Source organism: Microcaecilia unicolor, chromosome 1 (assembly GCF_901765095.1).
Source record: "Microcaecilia unicolor chromosome 1, aMicUni1.1, whole genome shotgun sequence".
In the NCBI taxonomy this organism is placed as follows: domain Eukaryota; kingdom Metazoa; phylum Chordata; class Amphibia; order Gymnophiona; family Siphonopidae; genus Microcaecilia; species Microcaecilia unicolor.
Genome location: NC_044031.1, coordinates 456319865 through 456339750, shown reverse-complemented (window position 1 = coordinate 456339750; position 19886 = coordinate 456319865). Strand labels below are relative to the sequence as shown.

The 19886-nt window shown below is 45.9% G+C and overlaps 1 protein-coding gene across 1 annotated transcript in view; it reads left to right on the top strand.

Moving 5' to 3' along the window:
• Positions 1-19886, top strand: part of LPIN2 (lipin 2) — a 324810-nt gene that overhangs the window by 134602 nt on the left and 170322 nt on the right. The window contains 1 exon segment of the mRNA XM_030213059.1: positions 2577-2676. Within this exon segment, the coding sequence (XP_030068919.1) occupies positions 2577-2676 (100 nt within the window).

Below are 19886 nucleotides of genomic sequence, written 5' to 3'. Positions count from 1 at the left end.
TTTTTAAAGTTCCTGTCTTTTTATACGTTGCCGAAGATCCATAAAAACATGGAACATCCACCTGGTCGGCCTATTGTGTCGGCTAAGGGTTCTTTATTGGAACGAGCAGCGCAATATATAGATAAGATCTTACAACCCCATATGTTACGGATAAAATCTTATGTACGAGATAGTTCTCATTTTTTGACACTATTGGAGGCTTTACAGATACAAGAAAGAACTGACATCTTACTAGTTACGTTAGATGTCTGTGCCTTATACACATCAATACCCCAAGAGGAAGTAATAACAGTTTTAGAACAAATTATGGATTCTAGACCTCGTCCACAGATGGTGCCAACTGAATTTGTTATTGATTTAATTCGCATTACTTTAGCTAAAAATTATTTTACTTGGAACAAGAAATTTTATTTCCAAAAGATAGGGGTCTCCATGGGTGCTGCCTGTTCCCCCACCATTGCCAATCTCTTCATGGAATATTTTGAAATGCGATGGATCTACACATCCATCTTATTCAGGCATGCCATATGTTGGCTTAGATACATTGATGATATTTTCATGGTTTGGAGGGGCACAGTGGAACAATTGAATCAATTTGTTGATGAACTAAATGCATGTCATGAAACGATAAAGTTTGAAGCCAAACATAGCTTTTCAGCCATCGCATTTTTAGATATTTGGGTGACTTTGGAACATCAGCAGGTGGCCACTTCTGTTTATATCAAACCTACGGACCGCAATACTACTTTACAGTTTGCAAGCATGCATCCTTATCATTGTAGAATGAATATTCCATTTGCACAATTCCTTAGATATAGGGGAAGACATATGAACCTATGGTCTCGCATTGCATACAACATCATCATCAGTTTTCAGAATTGAGGTGTATAGTATTAGAACAAATGAGAGTTTCGGAAAGAAGAGGTGATATTAGACGTCTTCTAAGACAAAGAGAACAACGATGGATATTTGAGCTTAAGACTGTCATACCCAGGGGTTTAAATGTAGCTATCGAATGGAAAGCGTTTCTCTGACGAGTAGTCCGGGTGATTGGAGTATTCTCGGGTGATGTCAGACGCTGAGTATATGAACAGATTGGGAAAGCGGAGAGACTGTCCGCCATGTTTTGAACCAGAGTAAAGTGGAGACGGCGAGATGTTAGAAGCATGGATTTTTTTCATACATATGAATATTCCCCTGAGGCAGCTATATTGTAGCGAAACAGGGTAACCCTGTCGGGACTTTATTCAAGCGTGGAGTACAGTGGATGCGAGGCTGGGTTCACAAAGCAGGATAATTCTTCAGCCAAGATAAGTACTCTTTCCAAGCCTTTTGAATTTAGAGTTGATTATTTAAGTCTCCTTTACAAATGTTTGTATAGCACATGGTTAAGCCAGTGGCAAAAGAGTGTTGTGGAGTTTTTTTTGAAGACACATGATTGATACAGTTCCCTCATTATTCAAAAGGCTTGTCCTTTGACAAAGAGGTGCCGCTGTAATACCTGATGTCTTTTTTTCTCCACATTTTGTGACTGTTTGAAATTGCATTGCCCAGGGGCAGCCATAGTTGCTTGCTAACAGATTGTAGCTAAGGTAGAAAGAGATATATAATTTTTGTTGATAATAGATTCTACCTATTCCGTTGGATTAAGGTAATTAAAATCACCCATTATTATACTGTTGCCCAATTTGCCAGCTTTCTTAATTTCTGTAAACATTTCTTCATCTGTCCATTCTGTCTTGGAAGACTTGGTCTTTGCAGTTGCAAAACCTCCAACCCTGACACCACTTCCACAGTACTTCCTGTATGTGCCAGCCAGCTCCACAATGTTGCAACTGTTGGGTTTGAACTGGTAGTCAATAAAAGCAGGTGTCTTGCAAAAATATGCCTTTACTTATGGATCTCCTGTTATTCTGGGCCTGGGGCAGCTGCCCCTTTTGTTCATAGGTAAAAGGGGCTCTGGGTAAAAAGAAAAAATTGTAGGATTGGTGGTATGAGTTCTGCATATTATTGGAGGGTGTGTCTTTATGTAACCTATGTTTCCCCACTATTATACCCCTGGTCAGCAATAAAATCTAGTCTTAATTCTTGCGAACCTCAGATTTTCTAAAGTGGTGGAAGATTATAAAAGTTTTGAATTGGAAAATTTTGATCTTTTAGATGTGGGTTCTGTGCTACTATTTCCAAAAATGCATTTGTAACCTTTTATATACTATTGAATACAACCATTGCAGTGGTTAAAGGAGCTGTAGCATTCTTTGCACTGTGCTTCAGCATGTCAGTCTCATACATCAAATACAGAGCTAATCTCATTTCTATGTATCTGATGGAAAATAATGTGTGTTGAATAACAAACAGGGAGTATGTAGATTTATACTGGCTTGTGGTCAGATTGTCAAGAATCGCAGCACTCCTAGACTTGAGTATGTGTGATTAACAAGTCTTTTGCTGTCATTATAAAGATTTGACTTTTTGTTAGTCCTTTATCTTTTAGCTACGTTACAGGAACATTTCATTTTTCTACATCTTCCTCATGAAACATGACTGTTATAACAGTTATATCATTGTGAAAACAGGGGTACTCAAGAGGAGCCAACACCAGGGTCCTGATGACATCTACTTGGATGATTTGAAGGGTCTGGAACCTGAAGTTGCTGCTCTCTATTTTCCCAAAAGGTATTTCTGAATTAGAGACTTTCATTCTGTTCCCATGTTTTCATGTGCCAATAAGTGTTTGTTATATCTTTGATAATAAGCTAGAAAGGAGTGTGTGAAGCCCAGCATCAGCAGCTGAAGCTACTTAAATTCTGCTGGTACATAAAATTCTGGTGCACACAAAATATTATTTTTCAAGCAGAAACAGCCACCTATAATAATGCTTGAGTATACACACACAAACCAGAGGCGTAGCCAGGTTTTGATCTCGGGGAGTAGACTTTTATAAAATAGGCGCCGGTTGGTGTCAGCTACACAATAGTGTCTGTGTTGTTGCTCAGGGGCTATAGGGCACTGATTAATACAGGCTGTCTCTGTTGCATCCTGCCTACATGGAAACAGTAAGTTACATCAAGAGGCAGGGCGCAGAAGAGATCCCTAGACTGCCCAGAGCAGGCAACCTGTCGTCTTAAATACAAAGTAAAAATATTCAAATCGTGACCATCACCTCAGGAATAGCACACACATTCCTTCCACTGCTAGACACCTTGTTTAAATCAGATGGGTGTTGGTTGTGTGGTGATTCTACAGGATGTGAAGAACACTAGTCCTGAGCATTTTTATTTTAGGTGACAAGGGCCACCAAAGGCGGCCCTTGCCCCAGAGCCTACTTTCAAATAGGACTAAACGTTTTGTGAAATAACACAAACCCGTGCAAAAAGACATCCAAAACCTATACTGAAAACTTACCACACCATAACAGCCCTAATCCACCTACGAAAAGGCAGTGCTATAAATATTCTCCGAGGACAAGCAGGCTGCTTGTTCTCACTGATGGGTGACGTCCCCGGCAGCCCCTCCAATCGGAATCTTCCTAGCAAAGTCCTTTGCTAGCTCTCGCGCGCCCGCGCGCACCGCGCATGCGCGGCCGTCTTCCCGCCCGAAACCGGCTCGAGCCGGCCAGTCTTCTTTCGTCCGCACTCGGTACGGCTGTGTTTTTTGTCGTGTCGAGCCCCGGAGAGTCGACCTCGCGCGTCCGTTTTATATTGACGTGTTTTTCTTCGGAAAAGTTCTGTAAATTTGTCGGGAAGTGCTCCGAAAACCCCCTTGGGTCTCGTTTTCCCTTCCCGTATTTCCAGTTTTTGCCCCGGTAAGTTTTCTTTCGTCGTCGGGGTAGGCCTTCTTTCGGCCTCGGTCGAGATTTTTCTCCCTTAAAGTTTTGGTGCTCCAAATTCGTCATTTCGGATTTTGACTTCGCCGGCGTGATTTTTCCGCCCATGACATCGAAGCCTTCCAGCGGCTTCAAGAAGTGCACCCAGTGCGCCCGGGTAATCTCGCTCACTGATAGGCACTCTTCGTGTCTTCAGTGTCTGGGGGCCGAGCACCGTCCCCAGAACTGTAGTCTGTGTTCCCTGTTACAAAGGCGGACTCAAGTAGCGAGATTAGCCCAGTGGAACGTTTTGTTCTCGGGCTCTTCGTCGGCATCGGCACCGGGGTCATCGTGTGCATCGACGTCATCAGCGTCCAGACCTTCTTCCTTGGCTGCCAGTGCTTCGAGTGCATCGAGGCATCGGCCCTCTGCATCGGCGCCGAGACATCGGATAGCTGCATCGACGTCGGTGGTACCGGGACCTCGTCTCCTGATGTCGTCGGACGGTGGTGCATCGAGTGGAGTGCAGGTGAGGGCTGTCCATTCCCCTGCTGGTGGCGGTGAGCCCTCGGGTGGGTCTCCTCCTACCCTGAGGGCTCCTGCGGTACAGCCCCCCCGAGATCGACCCTCTTCGGTCTCGGCCCCGAGGAAGCGACGGATGGATTCTACGTCCTCCTCGTCGGTGCCGGGGAGCTCCGGTGACATGCTTCGGAAGAAGTCGAAGAAGCATCGACACCGGTCCCCTCCCCGTGTCGGCACCGAGAGCTCTGGGTTGCCGAGGGAGTCGGCACCCAGCAGGCATCGGCACCGAGAGGACCGCTCACCCTCTGTTCAGGAGGTGTCGATGCGCTCCACTCTGGACAGCCCGGAACAGCCTCCACGCCCGGAACAGGTTCTGACGTCGACGCCTGCATCGACCTCCATGCCTTTCTCTGCAGCCGCTCTGAACGAGAGCCTCCGGGCCGTTCTCCCAGAGATTCTGGGAGAGCTGTTGCGCCCTACCCCTCCGGTACCGGCGGTGCTTGCGCCTCCGGTACCGTCGAGCGTGGCGCCGGCTGGCCCATCGCCCGGGGTGAGGTCCCCGACGTCGGTACCGCGTGCGGTGCCGACTGCGGCCACCTCCCAGGAGGGCTCCCCGACTACGTCGGCGGAGGGAGCTTCGCCGATGCGGGCGAGGGAGTCTACCTCTCGACGCCCCCATCGTGGACGTGGCTCCACGGAGTCGAGCCGGGCGCGGTTGCAGACGCAGGTCCGAGAACTTGTGTCTGACACCGAGGGTGAGGCCTCGTGGGAAGAAGAAGAAGACCCCAGATATTTCTCTGACAAGGAGTCTGAGGGTCTTCCTTCTGATCCCACTCCCTCTCCTGAAAGACAGCTTTCTCCTCCCGAGAGTCTGTCTTTTGCTTCCTTTGTCCGGGAGATGTCTACGGCCATCCCCTTCCCGGTGGTTGTGGAGGACGAGCCCAGGGCTGAAATGTTTGAGCTCCTGGACTATCCTTCTCCACCTAAGGAAGCGTCCACTGTTCCCTTGCACCATGTCCTGAAAAAGACATTGCTTGCGAACTGGACCAAGCCACTAAGTAATCCCCACATCCCCAAGAAGATCGAGTCCCAGTACCGGATCCATGGGGACCCAGAGCTGATGCGCACCCAGTTGCCTCACGACTCTGGAGTTGTGGATCTGGCCCTAAAGAAGGCTAAGAGTTCTAGGGAGCATGCTTCGGCGCCCCCGGGCAAAGACTCTAGAACCTTAGACTCCTTTGGGAGGAAGGCCTACCATTCTTCTATGCTCGTGGCCAAGATTCAGTCTTACCAGCTCTACACGAGCATACACATGCGGAATAATGTGCGGCAGTTGGCGGGCTTGGTTGATGCTCTTCCCCCTGAGCAAGCCAAGCCTTTTCAGGAGGTGGTCAGGCAGCTGAAGGCGTGCAGAAAATTCCTGGCCAGAGGAGTGTATGACACTTTTGATGTTGCGTCCAGGGCCGCTGCTCAAGGTGTGGTGATGCGCAGGCTCTCATGGCTGCGTGCCGCCGACCTGGAGAATAGACTCCAGCAGCGGATTGCGGACTCGCCTTGCCGTGCGGACAATATTTTTGGAGAGAAAGTTGAACAGGTGGTAGAGTCTCTCCACCAGCGGGACACCGCATTCGACAAGTTCTCCCGCCGGCAGCCTTCAGCTTCTACCTCTACAGGTAGACAATTTTTCGGGGGAAGGAAGACTGTTCCCTATAATTCTGGTAAGCGTAGGTACAATCCTCCTTCCCGACAGCCTGCGGCCCAGGCTAAGCCCCAGCGCGCTCGCTCTCGTCAGCAGCGTGCGACTCAGCAAGGCCCCGCGGCTCCCCAGCAAAAGCAAGGGGCGAGCTTTTGACTGGCTCCAGCAGAGCATAGCCGACATCCAAGTGTCAGTGTCGGGCGACCTGCCAGTCGGAGGGAGGTTGAAAGCTTTTCACCAAAGGTGGCCTCTCATAACCTCCGATCAGTGGGTTCTGCAAATAGTCCGGCAAGGATACACCCTCAATTTGGCCTCCAAACCTCCAAATTGTCCACCGGGAGCTCAGTCTTACAGCTTCCAGCACAAGCAGGTACTTGCAGAGGAACTCTCCGCCCTTCTCAGCGCCAATGCGGTCGAGCCCGTGCCATCCGGGCAAGAAGGGCTGGGATTCTATTCCAGGTACTTCCTTGTGGAAAAGAAAACGGAGGATGCGTCCCATCCTAGACCTAAGGGCCCTGAACAAATATCTCGTAAAAGAAAAGTTCAGGATGCTTTCCCTGGGCACCCTTCTCCCCATGATTCAGCAAAACGATTGGCTATGCTCTCTGGACTTGAAGGATGCCTACACACACATCCCGATACTGCCAGCTCACAGACAGTATCTGCGATTTCGGCTGGGCACACGTCACTTCCAGTACTGTGTGCTACCCTTTGGGCTCGCCTCTGCGCCCAGGGTGTTCACAAAGTGCCTAGCTGTAGTAGCAGCGGCACTTCGCAGGCTGGGGGTGCATGTGTTCCCATATCTCGACGATTGGCTGGTGAAGAACACATCCGAGGCAGGAGCCCTGCAGTCCATGCAGATGACTATTCGCCTTCTGGAGCTACTGGGGTTTGTGATAAATTATCCAAAGTCCCATCTTCTCCCAGTGCAGAAGCTCGAATTCATAGGAGCTCTGCTGGATTCTCGGACGGCTCGCGCCTATCTCCCAGAGGCGAGGGCCAACAACTTGTTGTCCCTCGTCTCGCGGGTGCGAGCGTCCCAGCAGATCACAGCTCGGCAGATGTTGAGATTGCTGGGCCACATGGCCTCCATAGTTCATGTGACTCCCATGGCCCGTCTTCACATGAGATCTGCTCAATGGACCCTAGCCTCCCAGTGGTATCAGGCTGCTGGGGGTCTAGAAGACGTGATCCACCTGTCCACGAGTTTTCTCGAATCCCTCTATTGGTGGACAATCTGGTCCAATTTGACTCTGGGACGTCCTTTCCAAATTCCTCAGCCACAAAAAGTGCTGACAACGGATGCGTCTCTCCTGGGATGGGGAGCTCATGTCGATGGGCTTCACACCCAAGGAAGCTGGTCCCTCCAGGAACGCGGTCTACAGATCAATCTCCTGGAGTTGCGAGCGATCTGGAACGCTCTGAAGGCTTTCAGAGATCGGCTGTCCCACCAAATTATCCAAATTCAGACAGACAACCAGGTTGCCATGTACTATGTCAACAAGCAGGGGGGCACCGGATCCCGCCCCCTGTGTCAGGAAGCCGTCAGCATGTGGCTCTGGGCTCGCCGTCTCGGCATGGTGCTCCAAGCCACATATCTGGCAGGCGTAAACAACAGTCTGGCCGACAGACTGAGCCGGATTATGCAACCTCACGAGTGGTCGCTCAACTCCAGAGTGGTGCGCCAGATCTTCCAAGCGTGGGGCGCCCCCTTGGTGGATCTCTTCGCATCTCGAGTGAACCACAAAGTCCCTCAGTTCTGTTCCAGGCTTCAGGCCCACGGCAGACTGGCATCGGATGCCTTCCTCCTGGATTGGGGGGAGGGCCTGCTGTATGCTTATCCTCCCATTCCTCTGGTGGGGAAGAGTTTGTTGAAACTCAAGCAAGACCGAGGCACCATGATTCTGATTGCTTCTTTTTGGCCGCGTCAGATCTGGTTCCCTCTTCTTCTGGAGTTATCCTCCGAAGAACCGTGGAGATTGGAGTGTTTTCCGACCCTCATCACACAGGACGAGGGGGCTCTTCTGCATCCCAGCCTCCGGTCCCTGGCTCTCACGGCCTGGATGTTGAGAGCGTAGACTTTGCCTCTTTGGGTCTGTCAGAGGGTGTCTCCCTCGTCTTGCTTGCTTCCAGGAAAGATTCCACTAAGAGGAGTTACTTCTTTCTGTGGAGGAGGTTTGCCGTCTGGTGTGACAGCAAGGCCCTAGCTCCTCGCTCTTGTCCTACACAGACCCTGCTTGAATACCTTCTGCACTTGTCTGAGTCTGGTCTCAAGACCAACTCTGTAAGAGTTCACCTTAGCGCAATCAGTGCATACCATTACCATGTGGAAGGTAAGCCGATCTCAGGACAGCCTTTAGTTGTTCGCTTCATGAGAGGTTTGCTTTTGTCAAAGCCCCCCGTCAAGCCTCCTACAGTGTCATGGGATCTCAATGTCGTTCTCACCCAGCTGATGAAACCTCCTTTTGAGCCACTAAATTCCTGCCATCTGAAGTACTTGACCTGGAAGGTCATTTTCTTGGTGGCAGTTACTTCAGCTCGTAGAGTCAGTGAGCTTCAGGCCCTGGTAGCCCAGGCCCCTTACACCAAATTTCATCATAACAGAGTAGTCCTCCGCACTCACCCTAAGTTCTTGCCAAAGGTCGTGTCGGAGTTCCATCTGAACCAGTCAATTGTCTTGCCAACATTCTTTCCCCGTCCTCATTCCTGCCCTGCTGAACGTCAGCTGCACACATTGGACTGCAAGAGAGCATTGGCCTTCTACCTGGAGCGGACACAGCCCCACAGACAGTCCGCCCAATTGTTTGTTTCTTTTGACCCCAATAGGAGGGGAGTGGCTGTAGGGAAACGCACCATATCCAATTGGCTAGCAGATTGCATTTCCTTCACTTACGCCCAGGCGGGGCTGGCTCTTGAGGGTCATGTCACGGCTCATAATGTCAGAGCCATGGCTGCGTCGGTAGCCCACTTGAAGTCAGCCACTATTGAAGAGATTTGCAAAGCTGCGACGTGGTCATCTGTCCACACATTCACATCTCATTACTGCCTGCAGCAGGATACCCGACGCGACAGTCGGTTCGGGCAGTCAGTTCTTCAGAACCTGTTTGGGCTTTAGGATCCAACTCCACCCCCCGAGGGCCCTGTTTGTTCTGTTCCAGGCTGCACTCTCAGTTAGTTGGTAAATTTTTTTTTTAGGTCAATCTCAGTTATGTCCTCGCCGTTGCGAGGCCCAATTGACCATGGTTGTTGTTTTGAGTGAGCCTGGGGGCTAGGGATACCCCATCAGTGAGAACAAGCAGCCTGCTTGTCCTCGGAGAAAGCGAATGCTACATACCTGTAGAAGGTATTCTCCGAGGACAGCAGGCTGATTGTTCTCACAAACCCGCCCGCCTCCCCTTTGGAGTTGTGTCTTCCCTTGAAGTGTATTGTCTTGCTACATACTGGACTGGCCGGCTCGAGCCGGTTTCGGGCGGGAAGACGGCCGCGCATGCGCGGTGCGCGAGAGCTAGCAAAGGACTTTGCTAGGAAGATTCCAATTGGAGGGGCTGCCGGGGACGTCACCCATCAGTGAGAACAATCAGCCTGCTGTCCTCGGAGAATACCTTCTACAGGTATGTAGCATTCGCTTTACAGTGGGACCTAGAGAAGTGTTTCCCTATGTGGTCCTGGAGTACCCCCTTGCCAGTCAGGTTTTCAGGCTATCCACAATGAATCTGCATGAAAAAGATTTGCATGTAATGGAGGCAGTATATACAAATCAATGCCATGCATATTTATTGTGAATAGCCTGAAAACCTGACTGGCAAGGGTACTCCAGGACCAACTTGGGAAACACTGCCCTAGAACACAAAACTTGCCACACCATAACAGCCCAAATCCACCTATGAACAGACAGTGCTATATATATTACACTGGGCTCTAGAACACCAATTAACCTACTATTGGGAAACTGAAACAAGCTGCACTGTTTCAGATGCTAAATGCTAGCAGAATTCTTCAGCTCAGGCACACATGCAGAACATGGACAGACCCTCATCTATATAACATAAGAGTAGTCATACTGGGTCAGACGAATGGTCCATCTAGCCCAGTATCCTGTTTACAACAGTGGCTAACCCAGGTCACAAGCACCTGGCAGAAACCCAAATTGTGACAATATTTCAATCTAATACAGAATAGGGAGCCACAAAAAACAATCAAAAAAACAAAAGAAACCACCACCACCAACACATATTGAAATAGAGAACCCCCCCCCCCTCTCTGCCCAAGTAAGCCAGACTCTATAAATAGTGCAATACTGGTTAAAAAAAAAAAAGAAACAGAAATGCATTTTCTCCTATACTTTTGCAAAATAAAAATACAAAAAAATGTATATTTTACAAAGCAGGTACATCCCAGTCCTAAGTATTAAAAATATTTTTTTCTACCTTTGTTGTCTGGGAATTTGGCTGGTCCCAGTCTTTTTTTCCATGTTCCATGAGTCAACCTTACAAATTCTTTTCCAGGTTGGCCTTTCCATTTCTTCTCTCGCCTCTTGTCTTTTTCTTTTCCTTCACCACATCTGTTTGGCACATCTTTTGTTTTATGTCCCCACTATCAAATAGCCTGTGTATAGAGCTGCCAAGTGATCTAAGTTACAGAAGGGAGATTTTTCAACCAGTCCTAGTGTGAACTGACCTCCCAAATTCATGTGGGATTTGCAGTCCCTGATTCTACCCATCAAAATCTGTGCTGCAGTACGTCCAAAATGACTTAAGAAAATGCACTCAGACCCCTGCAGGGTTGCTAATTTGAAGGTATTGGAGATGTGCATTTTCTAATACTGTCATATTCCTAATATCAAATTGAAAATAAAATACCTTTTTGTACTGTTTTCTACTCTGTGACCCTACCTCCTCCCCCTTTCCAGTAGTGCCCTGTGTCCCCATTTCTTCTTTCTCCAGCACTGCCTCTTTGTGTTTCAATGTCTCTACTCTCTCCTTGTCCAGTATTGACACTGTGTCCTCCATTCCTGTCCAGCATTTACTATATTCTTCTCTCTCCCCAAGTTAACCTTCTCCCCTGATTCTTTCAGCGCTCTCCAGTGTTTCATTTGGAGGGGCTGGTTATAAGGACACTGTAGCACATGTTATATTTGTGCAGAGATTTTTTTTCTCCTGGTCAAGGCCACTAAAACAGACATCATGTTATGAGAATCAGGCACTCAACATTCAGAGTTTCTCTCTATTTATTTATTACATTTATACCCTACATTTAACATGAATTAGGTTGAAACAAAATAATCCATTTGTGTACCTAAAAGGAAAACTACAAAACAGATGAAAATGTGATTTCATGTGCCCCAATGAAAGGAGAGTTTAATTCTACTTTCATTTAATTTCAATATATTCTATCTTCTCATGGCAGATTACAACAACAACAAAAAATCCTTTATCCTCCACTTTTAAGACACTGTGTATCCTGCTAGATAGTGATGGCACAGTGGAAGCAAGTTTGGTCCTGTGAAGACTAACTCAAAATAACCTGTTCCTTAGCTTGGCCCCATAGTATTACCATATTAAAAATGCGACCATACCATGCTTCTGTGGCTATGTTCCACTAATTTTAAACGATTAACTGGATTTCTTGACTAGGGACACAAACATACACTTATTTATTCAATACCACAATTCCTCATGTACAGCCACAAAACTTTTTAGGGTGGATAGTATCCCTTTTATTATCGACTAAATAGAGCTTTTAGTTTTGACACAGTATAAGTCATGACAAGAACAAAATATAAGAAAACCAATGGACAGCATTAGGGGTTTATAACCCATTTATGTTTAAGCAAAAAAGATCTGCATGAAACAAAATATTTATTTTGATTTATAAAACCACTTGCCCCTGAAACATGTTCAAAACAGAATAATCCATTTTTGTACCTAAAAAGTAAACTACAAAACAAATGAAAATGGGATTTCATGTGCCCTAAGGAAAGGAGAGTTTAATTCTACTTCTATTTAATTTCAATATATTCTATCTTCCCATGGCAGATTACAACAACAGTTAAGATGAACCCATCAGAAAACAGGATATCCTCACTGAAATCTGGATATCTGTATTATATAGAAGCACAGTGAAGAAAAATCAAACTATATAGTTTATTATTGCGGTTTCTACCAGCTACAATAATTTTTGAAGCTGTTTTAGTGATATTCAATTGTTACTACATTTCTTCTCCAGCTTTTAAGGCACTGCCTATCCAACTGAAACAACTTTAGACTTGTTACAGACAGATGGACCAACAATAAAGAACAACAACATGGATACAGCTTCCAATACGTTTGGCTTTCTTTGTTTCGTGTGGACAGCTGCGTGGGGGAGTGGAAACAAATCAACCAAACTGGCTTCCATGCTTACAGTGGACTAGATGGCTCACTTTCACTCCTGTCTGTCAAACTTCATTGGCCAGCTTTTGCTCCCTTGTCCCCGTCCCCCCCCCCACCCGTCCACCCCCCCTCCCCCAGTCTTACATCTTTCTCCCCCTCTTCAGCCCGCTCTCTCCCGTCTGCATGGTAATTTTTACTCCCCTGACGCCTTCTCCCTCCTGCACCGGCGATTCACAGTTAGCCTTCTGCCAGCATCAGGGCCTCTCCTCAGGTGCGTACTGCCAACTCTAATGCAACTTCCTGTTTTCTGCAGAGGTGGGACACGCCTGAGGAGAGGCCCCGACGCTGGCAAACAGCTGACTGTGTCAATCGCCAGTGCCGGAGAGAGAAGACTTCAGAGCAGTAAAAATGACCATGCGCTGCGGACTAGAGGGAAGCTTGGCAGGTGCCCTTGGCCTGGATTGGCCGCTGTCGTGGACAGGATGCTGAGCTCGATGGACCCTTGGTCTTTTCCCAGTGTGGCATTACTTATGTACTTATGTAGGGAGAGAGCGGGCAGGAGAAGAGACAGGAGAACAGATGCAAGACTTGCGCGGGGAGAGAAAGATTTTGCATGTGACGCATAGGCACCATTTTTTCAAAATATCTGTTTAGGGGAGCAACCGCTCCCCCTGCGCCCCCCCTAGCTATGCCACTGGCATAAACCTTTGCACAAACAAACCTACTTGTGAATGCTTATATCCAGATTAAGCTTGGGTGTTCCTCTGGTGGTGGAGTTTGTGCAGGGTTTGTATTTAATCCATATATTTAATAAGATTTAACAATAAATTTAGCAGCATAGCACTAGAGTAATATATCTAGTATAAATTGCAGCTCAATTTACGCATAAACCAGGATATAGATGAAAAGTTTCAAAGAAACGAAAGAACTTCTGTGAGTTAGCTCACAGGAATCTAGCTCTCACAAACCTGGAGACTGACAGCATCTGCCTCCTCATCATTTAAATTTCGAACTTTTAAGCAATTTGTATAGAAATTTTCATAAATTATATATAGATTAAATCCAAATTTCTACTCATCTTTCTAACATACATTTATTAAATATGTCAGCTGGCGAGATTAATCTCCGACATGCGCCATGTTTTGCTTCCTCCTTTTCAAGGATAACCCTCTCAACATTGCCAGACTCGTCTTGCTGACCATTAGTCTCATGCAGCTAAGATATTATTGATATTGAATAAATCTGTTAGAAAGATGAGTATAATTTTGAATTAAATCTATGTATATTTGTAAAAATTTCTGTAAAAATTGCTTAAAAGTTTGAAATTTAAAGAACTAATGAGGAGGTGGTTGTCTGCCTCCAGGTTTTGAGAGCTAGATTCCTGTGAGCTGCCTCACTGAGGTTCTTTTATAAAATATATACATAAAATATAGAAAAGGGGTGTGACTCAATTAAGACATGCCTTTGTGCAGGTAGTTTGAGGGTTACTTTTATAAAAGCACTTATGTGTGTACACTAGAAATAGAATTTTTATTTAGAAATTGCCTTTGTCCAAGGAGGAGGTACAAAAGAACATACAAAATAAATATATTTAAAACATATGACTGTGAAAGACAAGGAGAGGAGCTCATTGTAGGGGCGTGACCAAGATGGCGCCGACACGCTGAGAGGAGTAAGGCTGTTCAGGAGGGCTTGCTGAAGATTATTGAATTGATTACCGTTGCCGCTATGCCTCATACTAAAAGAAAGGGGATTGTAAGGTCCTTACCGCTTCCAGCCCTTGCGTCTTCCCCGAAGCAGCAAACCCTCAACAGCTTCGCACTCCGGTGCCCACGGAGTATAACCGGGAGAAGTTCCGCTGTGTGAGCCGAGGGAGGAACATCGGCACCCCTGGATCATGAAACAACACTATCCCTCCCAGAAGCCGAGATACCACCATGTCCTGCCGAGTCGTGGGTGGAGATGACGGGTCCCAAGAACGCGGAAGGCGCTGGAATTGGGTCCTGGGGTAGCGGCTGCTCATCAGGGCGGCCGGCAGTGGAAGCGGAGACCTTGTATAAGAAGGGTGTATTGAACCCTCCCATGGTGGTAACCCTTGACGCCCTCTGGCAGGCAATTGAGAAACTGAACTTTTCTGTTACAAAATCAACTTAGGAAACAACAATAGTTTCAACGGTGGAGCAGCTTTCCAAATCGATGGATAAATTAAAGCAGAACTTCAGTGATCAGGTACTAAAATATCAAACTGATGTTGTGACTATTAAGGACAATGTTTCAGCAGTTATGAAAGATAACTAGTTTTATACATCAAAAAATAGAACAAATTGAAAATTATAACAGACGTCTAAATATGAGGATATTGAACTTCCCAAGGCCTGTTGAAATTCTTCCTTTGGGACTATTTAAAAAATACTTTATTTCAGCTTAAAATATTCCTCCTATAAATAAGATATTCTTTCTTCTGGAAAAGAAGAGACAAGTAGGTTCTTATGAAGAAATGGAACAGGTCCAGGAAGAGGTCCATCACAGCAGTATGCAGGTCCCTGGAGCAGTTCTAGTGGGTGCACTTCAGGCAGGCAGACCCAGGCCCATCCCCCCTACTTGTTACACTTGTGGTGGTAAATGTGAGTCCTCCAAAACCCACCAGAAACCCACTGTGCCCACATCTAGGTGCCCCCCTTCACCCGTAAGGGCTATGATAATGGTGTACAGTTGTGGGTAGTGGGTTTTGGGGGGGCTCAGCACACAAGGTAACGGAGCTATGTACCTGGGAGCGATTTATGAAGTCCACTGCAGTGCCTCCTAGGGTGCCCTGGCATGTCAGGGGGACCAGTGCACTACGAATGCTGGCACCTCCCACGACAAAAGGGCTTGCATTTGGTCGTTTCTGAGATGGGCGTCCTTGGTTTCCATTATCGCCGAAAATCAGAAACGACCAAGTCTAGGGACGACCATCTCTAAGGACGACCTAAATGTCAAGATTTGGGCGTCCCCGACCGTATTATCGAAGCGAAAGATGGACGTCCATCTTGTTTCGATAATTTTCCCCGCCCCTCCACCAGGACATTTTGTGAGGACGTGCTCAACAAAACTTGGGTGTCCCTTTCGATTATGCCCTTCCACGGCAATTGTTGATTAAGGAAGAGCATATTAGGGGTAGATTTTTAGAATTTTATAAGCAATTATATGGTCAGGATGACTGGATTCACCAATGTGAAAGATATATTACATAGTGGATTGGGCTTATAATTTACGTCTACTGTACAATTTGTAATGTGATTTTAAGAATGCAAACTTATAATCCGCCTAGAACAGTGGATAATGCGGAATACATTTTTAAAAAATAAATAAGAGGGTATTGATGAACATTTGCATGGTATGAAGTTGGCAACTTTTAGTGCGTATGCTCAATAATGTTTTGAAGAGGAGATTACTATCTCTGAAGTATGGTAGTATCATCAAGAGCTTACTGGTAAGGCTCTGTGGCTGGATGGCTATTCAAATATTTTTTAATAAAATGTTTGCATCCTCAGTTACTCCCATTATGGCTCGATATTTTTAATTCATTATGTTAGAGATTGAGGATACCACCTAATGCTAGTATTGTGAATATAACTATAATATGTAAGCCGGTGATAGATCATACATTATGTGGGTCATATTGGTCAGAATTGCTTATTAATGTGGATTTAAAAATCTTAGCTAAACTGTTAGCTACTAAAATGTCATCTTGGCTCCCTGAAGTTATCCACCCGGATCAGGCCAGTTTTGTTGTGGATAGACAGACTACAGATAATATAAAACATATAATTTATCTATCATGGGCAGTGTGCTCGTAGCATATTCCATCAATGCTTTTAGCAGTCAATGCCGAGAAGGCATTCAACCGAGTGCATTGGCCATTTGTGTTTGTGGTTTTACAGAAACTTGTGGTGGGAAGTCTTTTCTGCTTGGTTGGAGGCTCTTTATAAGGGTCCTCAGGCCTATATTAAGGTTAATGGGGCTTATACGTCTTTGTTTCCACTCATAAGGGATACCAGGTGTCTTTTTTTTTTTTTTTTTTCTTTGCTCAGTCTATTTGGGATAATGTGGATATTTGGGGGGGGGAGGGGAGTTTATAAGGTCTCTTTATTCGTTGATAATGGTATCTTTAACACAGCCCCATGTTTCTCTTTCAGTATTAAAGAAATGAAAAGAGATGGTTCTGTGAGTCGATTGTTTACTGTTTCCAAAAATACTAGGACTAGGGGGCACGCAATGAAGCTACAAAGTAGTAAATTTAAAGCAAATCGGAGAAAATGTTTCTTCACTCAAAGTGTAATTAAATTCTGGAATTCATTGCCAGAGAATGTAGTAAAAGCAGTTATCCAAACCTTTTTAAACCCTACTAATCTAACTTCCTAAAAGAAAAGTCCAAGTAAAATGTACTTGGGGAAAATCCACTGTATTTCTAGGATAAGCAGCATAAAATGTATTGAACTATTTTAGCATCTTGCCAGTTACTTGTGACCTGGATTGGCCACTGTTGAAAACAGGATGCTGGGGTTGATGGACCTTCAGTCTGTTCCAGTAGGCAATACTTATATACTTATATTTCTGGTTTTAAAGCAAATATTGATACACCTGAGGCCCTTAATCTTAACCTCTCCTCTGAGGCGCTTTCCCACCTACAGGAGAACTTTCGCATTAGGTAGGTTTCTCATCTCAGACATCTTGGGGTGAAGATCACTCCATCTTATGAGTCATTGTATTCGGCTAATTTTATTCCTTTTCTTCATCATATTCAATGTGATCTTAGGGACTGGAATAAAGGTTTACAATTGGATAGGATTGCTATTTTAAAGATGAACATTTTACCCAGGTTTCTCTATTTATTCCAAGCTTTGCTAGTGTCTCTTAGTGCCAAGTTGCTAGAGCAGTGGCAGAGATTATTTTCTTAATTTATTTGGAGGGGTAAAACACCTTGCTTGGCTATGAGTATTATGACAAAGCCTAAAGAGAGAGGAGGTCTTGGAGTGCCTGACTTAAAAGCTTATATGGCTGCATTTGTGGAATTGGAATCCTAGTGCTAGGATTAAACCATATGTTCAGATAGAAGAGGGATATTGTAAACACCTCCCCTTATTGTGTTATGTGGGGCTTGTGGGTATCCTATGGGTTCAAATGATTTGAGAAACCAATCTTTCATCATATTCTTAGTGGTATAAATTATTCTGCCAATTGTATGATTGGGCCTGGCATTCGTGGTTCACATCTTTGGCCACGCTCATTTAGGAAGCTCTATATGCTTGTGATTCTCATTTGGTGGGTTGGGCAGATAAGGGGCTTTGATACTTGCACCAAATGTATACTGACAGTGGTTTGAAATCCTTTACAGATTTGAAAGTAGAATTTAATGTAGGCCAGTCAGATTTTTATTATGATATGTGTCATAGGCGTAGTTTGACTGTTTCATTTGGGGGGGGCAAAGGATGGGGCGGAGCATATTAGCATATTAGCATACATATGCAAATGAATATGCTAATACGGAGGGAGGAAGGAAGGAAGGGAAAAAAAGCTGGCTTTTTTTGGGAATAACCATAATGAATATGTATGAGATATCAAGCCAGCTCTTTCTCCCTTCCTTCTTTCCTTCTTCCACTCCAGTAGTATTTCCCCACCCCTTTTCCCATACCATGCCAGTGTTGACCTTAGAAATGCATAAGCTCTATATGTAGATCCTTCAAGAGGTAGTGTGTCATGATTTACGCTCTACACCCTTTCTGATGTTTTGGTGCCACCTCAGTAAAGCCAACACACAATCTCTCCACTGCAACACACTATACACAAACTTGTGCAAAAACACACTCGTAACCTTACTAAACCATAACAGCACTAATTCCAAGGACAGGATGAGCTGCAACCTTATGCGTGAAAAGGCAGAACTGTAATTACACCAGGCTCTAAAACACCAATACACTACCTCGTGAAAAACACATGACACAACAGACATGACACAAGGAACTAGAAAGCAGAAAATATGAAGGCAAAATACTGAACTGGAAAGTTAACTCAAGAAGTCAGACTCAGCATGCAGCAATACCAGAAAAATTGAAACTTACATGCAAAATTTCACAGAAAGCTGACATATTCCAATTAATAAATTCTGAATAAAATACTTTTTTCTACCTTTGTTGTCTGATCATTTAGTTTTTCTATTCGCTTTGGTCCCAGTGTCTTCTGTTTTATGCAGTGTCTTCTTTTCATTTGATATTCCATTTAATAGATTCAAAATAAAATACTTTTTTGTACCTTTGTTGTCTGGACATTTTACTGTTCAATCATGCTGGTTCCAGTTTCCTCTTTTCCTGCCTTTCTGCTAATTCTCCTTCAACTGCTTGCTGTCCATTTGTCTTTTCTCGTCTCTCCTGTCTTATTCCATTCCTTCACTACACCTACCTTTGACACATTATTTCTTTTTTAGCTCTTTCCTCTCTGATCACTTAAATTTCACCCTCGTCCTCATCCTTCTCCTTTTTAGTTTTCAGCTATCAAATTCCATTTCTTTCTCTCACCCACTAGCTGCCCCATTCCTCTTCTCAGTCCTTCCTCCAACCTTTCATTTCCTTTCATCTTTAATCAACTCTCCCTTACCACATTTCTGCCCCCCCCCCCCCCATCACTATCATCCTCTCATTTGTTTCCTTCCCACCTCCCCTTTGGCCTCTCCCAAATAGTTCCACCATTTGCAGCAACTTCCTCCCTCCAACCTTCTAGCCCAGCACGCCTGCTCCCTTTCTCCCATTGTAGCCTAATATCTCCATGTCCCTTCCACACACACACCCCAGCATCTTCCAGCCCCCACTTCCCTGTGGTCCAGCATTTCTTCCTCTCTCTCTTCCCTCCCTCCAATTGTCCAGCATTTCTCCCTCACTCCCTTCTGTCCCTGGATCCACAATCTCCCTCTTTTTCTCTTTCCCCTCTAGTGTATATCTATCCCTCCCTCTCATCCATCCCCATGTACAACCTCTCTTCCCTCCGTCTTCTCTCCCACTGCCCACATCACTCTCAGTATCTCCCTTCCTTGCACCCTGGGCCCAACATCTATCTCTTTCGTTCTCTTCCTTCCCCTTTTAGCATCTCTCCCATCCCCATACAGCATCTCTCTCTCTCTCTCTCTCCCTGTCTCCCTGCCACCAGCCAGCATGCTGCCTCGCTCTTCCCCGCTGGCGCTGCCTCGGTCTCTGACTCCCTGCAGCATTTTTGTCCGTCGCCGTCAGCGCTGCCATTCATTCTCACAGGCAGCCTCGTTCCCGCTCCCCTTTGCCGCGTCCACTCCTCCGACCGGCTCTCTCTGATGCACTTCCTGTTTAACAGGAAGTGCATCAAAGAGAGCCGGAGGACGCGGCAAAGGGGAGCGGGAACGAGGCTGCCTGTGAGAATGAATGGCAGCGCTGACGGCGACGGACAAAAATGCTGCAGGGAGTCAGAGACCGAGGCAGCGCCGGCGGGG